Source organism: Diaporthe batatas (genome assembly GCF_019321695.1).
Source record: "Diaporthe batatas strain CRI 302-4 chromosome Unknown Contig00001, whole genome shotgun sequence".
Classification (NCBI taxonomy): domain Eukaryota; kingdom Fungi; phylum Ascomycota; class Sordariomycetes; order Diaporthales; family Diaporthaceae; genus Diaporthe; species Diaporthe batatas.
The window spans coordinates 1,785,995-1,802,465 of NW_025408548.1; the positions used below are offsets into that span (position 1 = coordinate 1,785,995).

At 48.3% G+C, this 16,471-nt stretch overlaps 3 protein-coding genes across 3 annotated transcripts; 2 read left to right on the top strand and 1 right to left on the bottom strand.

Moving 5' to 3' along the window:
- Positions 1-2,577: 2,577 nt before the first annotated feature.
- KVR01_001034 (uncharacterized protein) lies at positions 2,578-4,253 on the top strand (the record flags this gene model as incomplete). The annotated part of the gene is made up of 5 exons (XM_044782205.1): positions 2,578-2,718; positions 2,782-2,878; positions 2,948-3,016; positions 3,077-3,700; positions 3,820-4,253. 5 exons carry the CDS (start codon positions 2,578-2,580, stop codon positions 4,251-4,253), a joined length of 1,365 nt encoding a protein of 454 aa, XP_044650983.1.
- A 695-nt stretch (positions 4,254-4,948) lies between these two features.
- On the bottom strand, positions 4,949-5,605 carry KVR01_000375 (uncharacterized protein; the record flags this gene model as incomplete). The annotated part of the gene is made up of 2 exons (XM_044792016.1): positions 4,949-5,268; positions 5,449-5,605. 2 exons carry the CDS (start codon positions 5,603-5,605, stop codon positions 4,949-4,951), a joined length of 477 nt encoding a protein of 158 aa, XP_044650324.1.
- A 2,172-nt stretch (positions 5,606-7,777) lies between these two features.
- Positions 7,778-15,461, top strand: KVR01_000738 (uncharacterized protein; the record flags this gene model as incomplete). Its single annotated transcript, XM_044789947.1, has 7 exons — positions 7,778-7,898; positions 8,005-8,554; positions 8,668-8,845; positions 8,888-8,989; positions 9,059-9,169; positions 9,259-13,304; positions 13,361-15,461. 7 exons carry the CDS (start codon positions 7,778-7,780, stop codon positions 15,459-15,461), a joined length of 7,209 nt encoding a protein of 2,402 aa, XP_044650687.1.
- Between the last annotated feature and the right edge of the window lie 1,010 nt (positions 15,462-16,471).

Here is a 16,471-nt window from a genome sequence, read left to right on the forward strand (position 1 = left end):
ATATGGAATAGAAGAGAAACCAGTTATAGACATCAATTACGCAGTAGACTTTGAGCGAATACAGTCAGCTGATTGCTGTACCCTGACCAAATAAATGAACCTGGGAATGCAAAATAATCATTTTGAGGCATACTAGAGCTTCTCATGACATTCGTCTAGAGCCCTTGAGCCTTCACAATATCTTAACCACCACACCGAGACACTTTAAACTCCAAGGTTGCCTGGGCATCCCATACGCGTGTAAACATTTTAGTAGAAGGAACTTTTCAGCGCATCAGCTACTCAGCACTTCCCTTGGGCCGGGCGAAAGTTTCAAGGGCCGTAAGTGAAAAGGGCGAGAACCAGCCAATCATTAGGATATCGATATTAATTTCAAGGAGTACTTGGCAATTCTGCGCTACGTATTCATCTCTTCCTCAGTCTCCCTCGATTCCCCCGATGTTTGACACCCGGCGCCATCTGATCGATCAAAAATATCGTCATCAGTATGTATTCCTGAACTTCCCCAACAGCCCGGAGTGGTGGCAATAAGGTAACGTCAACTTGGTGCCCACTCTCCTGCCGCGGTCCGAGGAAAAGTATTATTTTCTGAACTAGAATGCATTTACCGCATGGTAAGCTCCAAGTGCAGCCAAGGCGTCCATCTCATGCTGCTATAGAAGGATAACACTACTGAATAAGCATGCTTCACAAAATGAATACCGGACAACAGTGGTCCGAGTACTTCAGTAGATGATTACCGAACGACACAGTGATCCGCGGTGAAGGTAAACTTTGAGTTAAGCTTTTCTGGAGGTTGCGTAGTCAAGATCTTGGAAATCCTGACTCAGAAGTCTAATGTTGAGAGTCATTGTTGATAACACTTGTACAAAAGCAAATCTGAAGCACATGTGTCGTGATGCCGGAACTTGCACATGTGGGCGGTCTAGAATTCGGCCTGATTTCGACCGCCCTTCTCACACCGACTTATACTTTTCAACCACTCTCTAATAAATTTAAATTAAATTAAGCAACGCTAGCTATTTAAGATAATAGTATAAAGTATGTAAAAGTAACATTTAAAAGAATTATAACTTAAATAATTAATTTAAGTTTTATATAAGAAATATATATATATAAAACTTATCTCTCTTAAATATAAAATTAAAAGATCTATAATTATAAAATTCTAATTAATTTTTATTTAATTATTTTATTATACTAAAATTTAATTTAGTTTCTAGCTTTATTTAAGCTTTTTTTAAACTTTTTAAATATTTTTCTCTTTAAGGGAGTTAAATTTAAAAGGGAGCCTTTAAGCTTAAGTTTAAGATTCTTATAGATTTTAATTTTCTTTAAATTAAATTTATAATCTTTTAACTTTTTTAAAAATATATTAATTATTTTAAATATTAATAACTTTTTTTTAAAATAAAGGTTTACCTTTATATAATTATAAACTTAATTATTAATAGTTATTTTTTCTTTTATAAAACTATTAGAATTATAAACTTAAATAATAGAGTATAGTTACCTTATTTAGAAATTATTTCTTAGTTTAATAGATTATATAATAGGTTAAGTGACTGCTTTTAAATAGCTTTATTTATAGAGTTAATAGATAGATATTTACTTATAAAGTAAAGTTAGAACCTTTAAAGGAATAGTAGCTTTATTTTTATCTATTTTAACTAACTTATATTTATATTTAAGTTATATAGCGATCTTATATATAGTGTTTAATAGTGTTAAAACTAGGTAGCTTACGGTTTATAATAGCTTTAACCTTTAATAAGCTAATAGTGCCGGCTTAAACTAATTAAATATAGTTTAATATATTAATATAAAAAGGTATTTTTTAATAATAAATAGTATAGTAAATAATTATAAAGTTATTATAAAAAGTTTTATATAATAAATTTAATTAAGTTAATTTTTAAAAGATATATTATATTTTATCCCTTTAAAACTCTAATTATTTACTTTTAATTTAATAGTAAAATTAAAAAAATATAAATAATCTATATATAAAACTTATAAAATATTATTAATTATTAATACTTAAATTACTACTAGTATTATATATTATAATACTAAGGTTTTAATAAATAATATTACTTATAATTAATAAAAAGATGAAGTAGGGTTTAGTTTTATTTAAAACTATTCAATTATATTTAATTAATTATGAAGCTCTTGAGGGGAAAGATTGCTGAAATCTAGGCCGCCCACGTTCTGGAAGTAATGCGTGAATGATGCTCAGCAAGTTCAGATGGACGTGCCCATCTTCGGACCCTGGGGAACCCAAGGACCCAACATCACCGGAACTCTTCAATTTCTTCAGTTACCACAGACACAAATTCTCTCCGAGCGATGATGACAACAACCAACCACTTGGAGATGATGGACTACACGCTTGGCTTTATCGTGCCATCTGTGCAATGCACAATCATGGTATTGTTGGCTGTGCTGATCTTTTTTGTGACTTGGCACCTCGTCAGTATCAGGAAAATACCGCCTTTTATAAACCCACCAAGGATATACGATTTCACGCATTCGTTGAGCAAGATTCAATCGGTTTCTACAAGCAAGGAGCTAATGGACAAAGCGGAGGTGGAATTCGGAGGGGGACCGTACCGCATGATGACTATGGGAGGGCCTGTAATGGTGTTACCTGCTAAGTTTGCAGACGAGATTCGAAATGATGACCGACTAAGCTTCAATAAGTCTGCAGAACAGGTGAGCCGGGGGGGGGGCGCGTGACATCCCAGGGCTTCTTGTGCCTAACGAGCAAATATCTAGGACTACCACGCTCACTTACCCGCCTTTGAGCCGTTTCGAGGCGATATAACCGACCTTCTTGCGAACGTCGCAAAGAAGTACTTGACCAAACTCATAGGTTTGTCATGTACCTTATCAGAACTGTCGTTGCTGGTCTTGTGCTAAGTAATATCGATCTCATTGCCAGGGAAAACAACAAGGCCTCTTTCTGAAGAGGCTGCCCGCACCTTAGAGACAAAATTGGGCGAATCACCGGGTAATCTACACAGCCATGCCCTTCCTTGATATTTGAACTGCTCCTAATTCACAATTGAAGAATGGCAACAGGTCAGCCTCGAGAACACGACACTTCAGCTGGCTTCTCGCATGACGGCACGAGTCACCGCCGGTGAGGATCTTTGCCGCAACGAAACCTGGCTCCGGAATACCATGGAATACACAATCAATGCGGCCAAGGCGGCCAAGATTCTGCAACTCCTTCCGGCTCCGGTGCGTCACATCGCCCACTTGTTCCTGCCCCAGTGTCGGGAGATGCGCGCACAGCTCGTAACAGCCCGCGCCCTGGTGCAGTCCGTCCTCAAGAAACGCAAGCATGAGCACCTTGAGGCGGCTTCCAAGGGATCACCTGCCCCCTGCTACGACGACGCCATCGATTGGGGAGCATTGGAATACCAGAACAGTAAAGGCGACCTTCGTGGGTCGGGGTACCAGCCGGCTCTCTTCCAGCTTCAGACATCTGTCGTTGGTCTTCATAGCACAACCGACCTCCTTACTCAGACACTGATCAATATCCTTCTCCGCCCGGAGCTGATCGCGCCCCTGCGGGAGGAAATTGTAAACGCTATCAGCGACCAGGGCTGGTCCAAGCCTTCCCTTCACAAACTCCATCTCATGGACAGTATCATGAAAGAGACGCAGCGATTGAAGCCACTTGAGCTCAGTGAGTCGATCAGAACCCCTTACCAGTCTACTCTCCCGTCATTTGTAAAATCAGGACTGCGACCTCAACCAGTATTCGCCGTTCATCTGAGACGAAAACGTACTAATCTCAGGTGACAGTCACCATGCACCGGATGGCCACGTCTGACGTGAAGCTATCGGACGGGAGTCTGATACCCAAGTACACATGCTCGGTGCTAGCTAATACAACGCGACTGGACCCCATGGTATACGAAAATCCCCAGGAATTCGACGCATACCGCTTCTTGCGGATGCGAGCCAACGCCGATCTGAAGTACCAAGCGCCGATGGTCAGCACGGGCATCAATTCCCTTGGGTTTGGCCATGGATTACACGTGTGTCCGGGGCGATTCTTTGCCACAGACGTCGTCAAGATGGCGCTGTGCCACCTGTTGCTCAAGTACGACATCGAGCTGGCCCCGGACTGCCGACCTGAACCATATAAATCCATTGGCTTTCACTTGGATCATGACCGCAGCGTGCAGATATTGATCCGCAGACGGAAGGAAGAGATTGATATGAATGTATTGTGAGGTACTTGACCAATGTAGTCCTGTGTGTTGGATCAATCAAATCACCTTGGAAGTCAACCTTATAGATCAAGTCACTGAGATTGGTTACGTGTTCGGGGAAGCGACCTGCGCTCCACCGCCCTACTATTTCGTCGCTGCAGAATGTTGTCGGAAGTCGTGCTTAAAGTTGTGCATTGTCTCTAGAAGTAGCCGCCTCCTCTATTTCTACTATACAATTTTAGTGTACACTGGTCTTATATACTTCTGAAATAACCAAATTTGGTTACTATTATGGTCTTTTGATCGGGCGATTAGCAGTCCCTGACTGACCGTTGCAAAATTCAGATGGAGGACTTGACTGCCCAGGTGCTGCACAGGACCGCTTTAGCCAAGGGGCTATAATTCCAAGATGCTCAAGCTTGACATCTAGCAGTCTCAAATACGTGCTGTCACAATATTAATCTTAATTTAGACCAACATTTCATTTGCTTCTAAAGGTGTGAATATATATTTTAAAAAAACAACTAGCAGGTTGCCCAACAGCTGCTCGCTGGGCCAGCTACATACCTAGGTATGTACATAGTAACTACGAACCCCAAAGACCAAGCAGCGGCGAAGTCGTGTCTCACCACCCAAAAGATCCTTCTGTAAGATCACAGCTTCTTCAAAACCTCCCTGAAAGGATGTTCGTTGTCAATGATGCCTGTAGTCGCATACTATCTACGTTTGAAGAGAATCTTCACGTCTGGATGAACCATCTGCGTCCAGGCTACCACTACCGTCTCGGGGGAGCCATTGTCAACCACTTTCCAATCATACTTCATCAGAATGTGGCACAAAATGATCTTGATGAGGTCGGATGCATAGAATCTGCCTGGGCAAGAATGCTTGCCGACCCCAAAGCCGGCATGTTCGACCGTGGCACAAGCCAGTTGGGCCATGTCCTCCTTATCACCAGCCTGTCTCATCTTGTAATAACGGAAGCCATCCCACTCATCAGGCTTGTCGTATACGACCGGATCACGATTTCCGTCCCCTAGAATGGCAAGTCTGGTCCCGACTGGAAGGATTGTGCCATCGCTGAGAGTCATCTCTTGTAGCACACCCCCGAGCATTGCAGCTAGTAGTTTCCGGGTTAGCAAAAGACATTTCTCGCCTGTTAATATGGATTTCGGAGGGGGGGGGCTGGGTTTACTGAAAAATATAGGCCTCAGACGCATGCTCTCCTTGATGACGCTATCCAGTAGCCTCAGATTTTGAATATTTGTCCTGTTCCAGCCCGTCCAGCCGGCCTCACTGACCTGCTTCCCAATCTCATGACGCAGCGACTCAATGACATCCACATGTCGTGATAGATCCAACAGGGTCGTCATTACGAAGTTCGCAGAAGTGTGGTCAGCCACAAATGTGAGAGCTAGTTGTGCTGCAGCAGGATCGTAGAGCTTAGAGTTCCCACCAGCTGTTTGCTCAAACCATCCGAGCGCATCATTGCTCGGCAATTGTTCTTCGACGCTCACATCCTTTGCCTTAGCCTGTCGTTTCCGTTCTTCCACGATGCCAGCGATTAACCGACGAGCCCTCTTAAGCTGCTCACGACATCGGTACACGGCGGGAATGAACCATTGCACCAGCGGCCGCAGGAACGGAGGACACAGGTCTAGAATAAAACCCCCAAATGAGCAATCTGGGGTATAATTCTGAGCCAGATCCAACCATTCAGTGTTGCGAGGCCCGTTGTGACCCAGGAAGGTTCTACTGGAAACACGGTGTACGATTCGGCAGATGGTATCCGACAGGCAAAATTCTTTCCACGTTTCTGCGATCGTTAGCACGTCTAAAAAACTTGCGAACCGGAGCGTGAAAACTTGCCGTGGGTGTTAGCCAGCATATCATCGAGAGCGAGTGCTGTTTCCTCGGACACAGCATTCTTGATCTCATCTAACATGGTCGACAAATTCAGCCACCTGCTTAGGAATGGGATGAGAAAGTGGCAAGAGAGGAATTCACCTGAAACATGCGTTAGGTGATATTGCACCCCCTGACTGACAATATTTGGTAGCCTGGCAAGCTCTAGGAATCCAGCGAAACCCTCGTTGAGGGCTGCATGCGTTCTCTTAATCATGTGTTATCAGCGACAAGTTGATACTTCATGAGGGTGGTTGATGATGCACCCCATTGTTGACAAGGCAACATACGCTATTAAAGAAAAGTTCGAATGCAAAACCTGCGTGACTTCTGAGGTAATGAGCATGCTCCGCTGGTAGAACGAGTATCTCCCCCCAAGGATCCCTCATCCGAAATGGTTGTCCGTTGAATAACTTTTTCGCAGCTGCCACTAGATCTGGGCCATTCAAAATGAACTGCATCCTCGCTTGGAAACCAAGGATGTCATACCATTTCCGCGGATCGAAAAGCGGATATTTCGACAGAGGTGAAGGGGGGCGGAGAACTAAAACTACGCATGCTAAAGTTGCGCCAACGATGACTATCCATATTGGCTGCGGCCAGCTGACATACTGCAGAATCGGACTCATTGTTGCTTCTGTTGTTCGGCGATTTAGTCTCTGTTATATCAGGGGATGAAAAAAGTGAGAAATACAGGGAATTGGAAGGTTGCTGTTGTTTCTTTGGGAGGGGGTTCCGTACATTTTGAATACTTAGTAAGGATCATTAACAAGTCCACACAAACTCACTTCCACGTGTACTTACCGTAAGTAAGACTCCCGGCACATGCAGCCAGCGTCTGCTCACGCAGCTGTTCAATCGGCCTACCTAGCTGTTCCGTCGACTCAGCCAGCTGTTTTCGGTGGCCTCCCCTAGTACAACATATTAGCTACGTATGGCTAACGTTTTTGAGTATCTCCAGGCCCAATCTTTTTTTGAAAAACCACGATGCTTAGAGTTTATAGCCTATATCTGGAGTATCAGTTGTAGCCTGGGAAATAATTTAGCTTTGAAGTCATCTTGAATCATACAGAGTTTCTGAGAAAAGTAAATGCTGGGTAAGCTACCGAAAACAGTGGGGTGAGCTCCGAATAATCGACGCTGGTCCGACTGCCGACAGAAAACATGAAAATGCGTGTCAGGTTTGGGCTTGTACGAGTAAGTCAGTGGTTTTGTTTCTAATCCCCATCCATTGATACATATACAACACGAGTAAGTGAAAGGCTACATTCTACTTCCTTTCTCAGAGAATTAGTTTATCCTATTGCATATTGATCATTTGCTGGATGCAGGATCGCATAAAAACATACGATTGAGTGATACTGTGATAATTGGGGATGGATCTTGCAGGAAAAAAGGCTCTTCCTAATGGAATGGAACTGTTGACACGAGTACCAGCAGAAAACCTACCTAAAGAAGATTTTACTTCGCAAAATGACGACCGTTCCCGTTTCTCCATTACATATAGAAACCACGATTTCCATCTTCTTTAGAAATCTAGATAGGCCAGAAGTCCGCATTCACGATCGAAAAAAAATCTGGGACTTTCGCCTGTGTAATTGGGCTTTCCTGCAACATCTTCCTCGCAGACAGCAGCCAGCATGCCTTTGGCGGATGTCCAGGAGGCCCGCGACGCGGTGGCCATCATCGGCATGGCATGTCGTTTTCCTGGGGAAGCAACCTGCCCATCCAAATTCTGGGATCTCCTCAAGAATGGACAAGGTAAGAAAATCAACAGTGTGCAGATGAAATGGGGGGGGGGGGGGGTCCAAACATGATGCAAGACAAAATAGAATTCTAAACACTAACTCGTTATGAATAACACAAGATGCTTTCTCCGCTGATACAGACCGATATAACATACCGGGTTTCTACCATGCCAATAGTGGCGGCCGTCAAAACGTAATACCGCACCAGGGCGGGCATTTTCTCAAAGAGGACCCGTTCGCCTTTGACGCTGCCTTTTTTAACATAACACCCGCAGAAGCTGCAGCTTCGGACCCCAGGCAGCGTCTCGCACTTGAGGTGGCGTATGAGGCATTCGAGAACTCCGGCCTAAACCTGCAGAAGGTGGCTGGTACAAAAACGGCCTGTTTCATGGGCTCAGCAGCAAACATGGGAGACTACAAGGACGGCATCGCCCGCGACTTTGGGAACCAGCCCCAGCACCTAATCATGGGCATCTCGGAGGAGTTAATGAGCAATCGTCTCTCTCACTTTTTTGATCTCCACGGTCCCAGCGTAACCGTTGAGACGGCATGCTCGTCTAGCCTAGTGGCTGTACACCTCGCGTGTCAGAGCTTGCGGTCAGGAGAGACCACCGTATGTACAACACCCCGCCCCCATTTTCCCCTCCAAATCATCTACGTATTATATGCGTAAAGTCTCAACTGGGTTACCATTTGAATTTTGCATATGAAGCTCAGTCCCGCACGGTACAGTCTCTAACTAATCTCCGCGTGTTTTAGATGGCGCTTGCTGGAGGCGTCAGTCTCACCCTTTCACCTGACACGTCAATGCAACTACACAATTTGTCCGTTCTCAGCCCGGAGGGCCGATCAAGGTCCTTCGACGAAAAAGGCGGTGGCTACGGCCGTGGAGAAGGTTGCGGCGTGGTTGTCCTAAAGCTGTTGTCTGCGGCACTACGTGATGGTGATCCGATACGCTCCGTGATACGTGCCACCGGAGTGAATTCGGATGGCTGGACAAAGGGAATGGCGATGCCATCTGGCGCGTCCCAAGCTCAACTTATCAAAGACGTGTACCAATCCGAGGGGTTGGAGTACGGCTCAACCCAATACATCGAAGCCCATGTGAGACAGACTACATGCTCCAGTGCTAGATAGTTTTGAGGCGCATAGGCTAATAATATTTGTATCTAGGGAACCGGTACTAAGGCTGGAGATCCCACGGAAGCCAAGGCGATCTATAGTACTATTGGCCAAGGCGCAACCAAGACGCATAAGCTGATAATGGGCAGCGTTAAACCCAATGTGAGTGTCCCCCAACTAGATATAAGGAGACGGCATTGATGTTCCGATATGTCCAGTAAGAAGCTGACTGGGCCTTTCTCTGACACTAGATTGGTCATCTCGAACCAGCCGCGGGCATAGCCGGGTTGATCAAAGGCGTACTGGCCCTAGAACATGGTCTTATCCCTCCAAATATTCATCTATCCGAGCTCAACCAAAAGATTCCACTAGACGAGTGGAACATGGCGGTGCCAACCAGCTTGACACCATGGCCTGTTTGCAAGACCAGGCGTATGAGCATCAGTAGCTTCGGCTTGGGTGGCACAAATGCGCATCTCGTTGTTGAAGCACGTCAACCAGACCAACCTGGCCAGACGAACGGCCATATCAGGCCGGCCCATCAGATTTTGGCCAGCGATACTGTCGGCCAAAGTGTCACCAGCAGGAAGAGACTTTTCGTCTTCAGCGCTCAGGACCGAGCTGGCTTTGTGAGGATCGGACAATCACTCGTCGAGCATCTTGACAGCCTGGGCCCTTGCGCATCGACTCCCGAGTATCTCGCGGATCTTGCCCACACCCTTGCACTTGCAAGATCAGGCCTCGCATGGAAAGGCAGCTGCTTGGCAGAGAGCGCGGCCGAGCTAGTTGAACAATTATCCACTGGCCTAGATGAACATGTCACACGAGATCCCAGAAAACACCCACGCATTGCCTTTGTCTTCACTGGGCAGGGTGCCCAGTGGGCTGGCATGGGCGTGGAGATGCTAGGACGACCCGTGTTTATGGCAGCCATAGCCAAGTCCGCCTCCATCTTGCGGGAGCTTGGTTGTGACTGGGATCCCGTTACGGAGCTGCGGAGAGCGGAAGACGAAAGTCGGCTGCGCCAGGCGGAGATTAGCCAGCCCATATGCACCGTACTCCAGATCGCCCTGGTCGAAGAGCTAAGGTCATGGGGCGTGAAGCCTGAAAAAGTTGTCGGTCACTCTAGTGGTGAAATCGCGGCCGCATACTGCCTCGGGGCTTTAACTCATCGTGACGCGATCATGGCTGCATACTTCCGGGGCAAAGCCTCGGCTAGGCTGCAAACGTTGATGCCAGGTCAGGATGGTGCTATGATGGCCGTTGCTTGTTCAAGAGAGCAGGCGCAGCAGCTGATATCCGAGCATGATACTGGTGGTGGCCAAGTCACCGTCGCCTGCGTCAATTCGCCAAATAGTGTTACTCTCTCGGGTTGCGCGGCAGCGCTTGCCAATTTCTCCGAGATACTGCGAGAGCGCAAGATACTTGCTCGGCGACTCAAAGTCGACGTCCCGTACCATTCGCCTCTCATGAACGCTATTTCGGAGGAGTATTCCACTTCAATATCGAGCATAGTACCCAGAAATGTGGTCGACGAGTCGATCAGTATGATTTCCAGTCTGACAGGTTCCGAGGTTGCCGCCGGGATGTTGGGTCCTTATTACTGGCTTGGCAACTTGCTCTCGCCAGTGCTATTTTCCGATGCCGTCAGGGAGTTGACCAGACCGTCGGACTCTGCCAAGGCCGAGAACACGGTAGACATGTTTATCGAAGTTGGCCCCCACAGTACCTTGGCCGGGCCAGTTGAACAGATTCTGGATCATTATCATCTAGGAAACGTGCCGTACAAGTCGGTCCTTCTACGTGGCCGCAACTCCTCAGAAACTAGTCTACAGCTTGGCCAAGAACTCTTCCATCAGGGTACACAGCTTATCATGGAACAAGTCAATGGTGACTTGGACTGTAGGCTGTTGACGGACCTGCCTCCATATCCCTGGAAGCATGACAGGAAGTACGATGCTACATCGCGTTTACAGAAAGAGTACCTCCGTCGCCAGTTCCCAACCAGAAGTCTGATTGGGGCGAAGATGCCGATGATGGGTGAGAATCAGCATACATGGCGTGGGTTTATCAGCCTCAAAGATGAGCCCTGGTTGCGCGATCACAAGGTCGGCGAAACGGTTTTGTTGCCCGCCGCTGGCATGCTCAGCATGGCAATTGAGGCAGGCCGGCAGCTTGCAGATACAGCCAAGACACTTCATTCCTACCGACTGCGTGAAGTTTCCTTCTTCGCCGCCCTCTCACTTCTGGAAAATGCGCCTACTGAGGTCATCATGACTATGCGGCCACATCTCGTCAGCACTACTACGAGACAGGCTGCCTCACCTTGGTGGGAGTTCTCGCTATCCTCGAGCTCTGGCGCGGACCGAGTGAGGGATCATTGCCGTGGGCTATTGGCAATGGACTATAAGGAGAACCGGACTGAGCAAATCAACCACGAGGATGCGAGCATTTCAAACCAAAAGATTGCGGATTATTCCCATGTGCTCCGCGAGTGCCAGGCACACACCTACGGTAAAGAGGACTTTTATGCACACCTGGACAGACTCGGTTTTCGATATGGCGAGAATTTCCGCACCGTCGAAAATATATGCCCAGGCCCCGGAAGGTCAGCCTTCGGTGTTCGCATTTTGGACATTGGCGAAACGTTCAGCAAGGGCCAGACCGATATGAGGCCTTTCTTGGTTCATGGGGCCACACTCGACGCCTTCTTCCAGAGTTGGACTAGCAGCACTTTCTACAACGGCCAAATTCGCTCCGAGAAGCCGTATGCGCCAATATTTGTGGGTGAAATGGAGGTCACGGCTGACTTCCCAGCTCCAGAGGGTCAGCTCATGCCGGGTTTCTGCCTCTCGGAATATCGTGGTCCCAACGAATTGTCGGCCAGCACGTTCCTGTTTGACCCTTCGCTATCCAAGCTTCATCTCTCGGTCAATGACTTCCGGATATCCGAACTTGACGCTTCTGTATCCGCAGTGGACGATCAGAGCTCTCCAAGCGCGACCCCCTTTCATGTGCGCTGGGACTACGCCCTCGATGTCCTACAACCGGGCCAAGCGGCGAGGATTTTGTCTGATGCGGCTGTTACATCACAGGACTGTCTGCTCGAGCTTGTTCGCATGACACTCCATGAGAACCCCGCTGCTACAGTCCTTGAGGTGGTTCCGGACTACGCCTCGCTTCCTCAGGCAATCATCCATACGGTGCGGTCAAATCCTGGATTACCAAACGGTGAGGCTTTGCCCGTCCGAGTCTTTTACGCCATAGCAGACATCCGCGATCAGAAAGGCTTTCAAGAAGGCGACGAAAAGAGCTACCACGGCCAACCAGTAGCACTTGGCCTGCCGGGTTGTGCCCTGCCAGAGAATGTTCCGCCTGCCTCCTTGTTGGTCATTCCGCCATCAGCCAGCGACCTTGCGGATGCAGGGAATGTCTTGGCACGTTCAATCGACCTGGCCGGCACCGAAGCGACAATTTTACTTGCAGCTAATCTGCCCGACGCAGCATCCGTTCTCGAAGACAAGGGGTTTAGAAGGTGTCTTGTCTTCCCAGGACGTAAAGGATCCGTCGAGCAGTATCGCCGGGGCCCTGTTAAGCAGTCCCACGAAACACTTGGGCCAGAAGTCATTATTATCGAGCCGCCTACGCCGACGAAGAGCTCTGAAGTTTTCTCCAAAACGTTGTGTAACATATTGGCTGAACACGGCCAATCTGTCACGCGTCAGAGCTGGACAGACGCTGTCACCGGAAACAGCATTGCTGGAAAATCTGTTCTATCACTGCTGGAGCTTGAGGAACCCTTCTTACAAAGCCAGTCTCCTTCAGACTTCGCAAGGGTCAAGGATTTGGTACTACAAACCGAGCGGCTTCTATGGGTCACTTGCAGCAACCAGCCGTCCTTCCACTTGGTAGACGGGCTGGCGCGATGTATTCGCAACGAAATTACCGGCACCAATTTTCGTATTCTGCATCTTAGTGAGGCCACTGGCAAGGAAAATGGGCCGGCTCTGGCTGCATACATCGCCACAAGGGACACAGAGGACAAAGAGTTTCGTGAAGTTCAGGGCGTGCTCCAGGCTGCCCGGGTATTTCCGGACCTCGAAGGTCACAAGCGTGTAGCGGGACTACTACAAGCTTCCGAACGCATGGTCTCTCTTCATGAGCAGCATGTCCCGCTCAAGCTCAGCATTGGGAGGCCTGGTCTTCTGGACACGCTATGCTTCATCACTGACGAAGATATGACCGGTCCGCTAGCAGAAAACGAAGTCGAGGTTCAAGTCAAAGCTGCAGGTCTCAAGTAAGTTCTGGGGTAGCGATTATCTTCCAAGGCAACATACTGACATGACTGATTAGCTTCAAAGACGTCATGGCTGCCATGGGAATGATCCCATTGTTGGTTTTGGGTTCAGAAGCCAGCGGAATCGTCCTCAGGACTGGCGATAAAGTGAATCGTTTCGTGAAAGGTGACCGTGTAGCCGTCTTGTGTCCAGAGGGAGCACACAAAACGGTTCTACGAGTTGACGAACGTATGGCAATTAAAGTTCCAGACACTTTCAGCTTCGAGGAGGCGGCTTCGATACTTGTGGTGTTCATCACTGCATACCACGCACTCATGAACGTTGCTAAGCTCGAGAAGGGTCAGTCTATTTTGATCCATGCTGCCGCGGGCGGTGTCGGCCAGGCAGCTATACAATTAGCCCTCTACTTGGGCCTGGACATCTACGTTACTGCAGGTTCAGAAGAAAAGCGCAAGTTCTTGGCAGAGCGGTACAACATTCCTTCGTCACACATATTCAGCTCACGTGATACAAGCTTCAGCAAGGGGATCGCGCGAGTCACGGAGGGAAAAGGTGTTGACTGCGTCTTGAACTCGCTTTCGGGCGAGCTTCTTTTTGCCTCCTGGAACTGCGTGGCGCCCTTCGGCACATTCATTGAGCTTGGCCTCCGTGATATTACCGATAACACACGCCTGAGCATGTCACAGTTCCGGAAAAACTGCTGCTTCACCTTTTTCGACATCAAAGACATCCCCAAGAATACCCTGGCTACGATTCTCGACCGCGTTGTTGGGCTGATTCGCCAAGGCCATATCTCCACTGTGAATCCCCTGACGACATACTCTTTCGGCCAGGTCAAAGAGGCTTACCGTACTATGCAGCAGGGGAAGCACTACGGCAAGCTCATACTATCGTTATCAGGCGACGTTCAAGTTCCGCTTCGCCTCACAGTTGAGCAATCACTAAAACTCAACCCTGAGGCGACCTATCTTTTGATAGGTGGCCTAGGAGGGTTGGGCCGTAGCCTGGCGCAGCTTTTCGTCACATCTGGTGCTCGGAATATCGCCTTTATCTCGCGTTCTGCCGACACTTCTCCTCAGGCCAAGGAACTCATCGCTAAATTGGCGGGCCAAGGCGTCAACATCAGAGTCTTCCGTGGTGACATAGCTGATCGGGATTCACTTCTTGCAGCTCTAGAGCAATGCTCACAGGAGCTTCCACGCATCCGAGGTGTCGTGCATTTAGCTGCAGTGCTCTGTGATGGCATATTTGAGAAGCTTTCCCATGAGGAGTGGACCAGCCCACTACGCCCCAAAGTTCAGGGATCGTGGAATTTGCATGAGTATTTCGATCATTCACGACCACTCGACTTCTTTATTTTATGCGCATCGGTCTCGGGTATCTGGGGTCATGCTAGCCAGTCCGCATACGCGGCCGGCAACACATACCAAGATGCCCTAGCCCATTACCGTCGTTCAGGGGGACTCAAGGCCACTGCCGTCGATCTAGGTATCATCCAAGACGTTGGTATGGCGGCTGAGCGGAATTTCGGCACGCAGTTCGAGTTGTGGAAGAAAGTCATCGGTATTCCAGCACCCGTATTTCTGGCTTTCATGAAGAGCCTGATCAATAGCCAGCTTGAGGAAGCGCCAGGCGATGATACAGTCCCAGCACAGGTCTGTTTGGGCGTCGGCTCGGCCGACGCATGGGCAGCGCACGCCGTCGACCCTCCCCTGTACCTCAACGACTCTCGATTCAGGGCCGTGAACACCACACAAGCCGCATCCACGGCCTCGGCTGGCACACAGCAGATGCGCAATGGCGACACCTCATCGCTGGCGCATCGGCTAAGCCAGGCGACTACTAGAAAGCAGGCAGCAGACATCATTACGGAAGCCCTCGTCCACAAGGCGGCCGGGATCCTTCAAATCCCCACATCTGAGGTCGACCCATTCAAAGCGTTGCACGAATACGGCGTCGACTCGTTAGTAGCCATCGAAGTGCGCAACTGGATCAACTCCTCCATGAAGGCAAATTTGGCTCTGCTCGAGATCATGGGTGGCGAACCCATCAACGAATTTGCCACGAAAATTGCGCAGAAAAGCGTGCTATGCAACAGGGCACTAGGAAAAGAAGACGCAAGCTCCGGGGAGCTGTCGGAGGGAGGGGGCAATTAAGACGAGGGGCACGTCGAACCGAAGGCAGAATGTCTCAAAGACGGCATCTTCCTCGGCGACGCGAATATCTCTCAGGAGCGAAAGCTCAAGCCTTCCGGTAACTGCAGACGGCACCGATAACAGTATTCTTGATCCACACACGCGCAGGGCCAATTGGCCCGATATTGCGACCATCAACCTTGTGGCTAGCGTCTATGATGGGCCGGCCCCATGTAGTTGCTGTCGCCAGGTTTGTACCTGTTGTGTCAGTCAAACCCGGCACAGAAGGCGACATATTTAGACTCCAGACAAGATACAGACCTTTTGCGAGACATCAGATTCGAAGTCCAGGAAAGCATCGGTGAGCTTCCTTGCCGTTATTAGTCAGTGATACACTCTGGGACATTCACTCTCTCTGAGAGAAGTTAGGAGTTTTGATAGACGGGCAAGCCAAACAAGGTGTTCTTCTAATTCAATTGCACCGTCGAAACCATTGCGCCGGTATTTAGAAATGTAGATCTCTTTAGGAGTTTTAGAAATGAAGGCGAACTAAAAGTCCCTACCTAGTTACGTGCCGGAGCTTGGAACTTGAAGTTCTTGAGATGCAAGTAAGATAAGAGGAGGCTGAAGCAGGCGAGGAATCAGGCTCGCAACGCTTTAGGAACTAGTAAGGTCAAAGACAGAGCATCCCAGATCGCAACCACAGAGAGAAGCTGACCAGGCTACAGAATGGAAGACTGCCGCTTCCCAGACTGCAAAATTCAAGAGAGTAGGGAATCGAAGCTCGAAAGTTTCGATGAAGAGCAGCAGGATTTGGATGGTTAAAAATTGTGGACTGTCGAAAGTGCTGGCTAGACGGCCTCAGCGGCAAGTCAGAATTGAAGTGTGCATTCGTAATTTTGATATAAGCAGCCTCGATTGCCGTATCTATGTGATTATGATTATCTATGTATATGCAGAGGTATTTTAAGCAAGCCCAAGTCAATATTATCGACTTCTCCATCTTTCCATTTCGTCACTGCAGTGGGCTA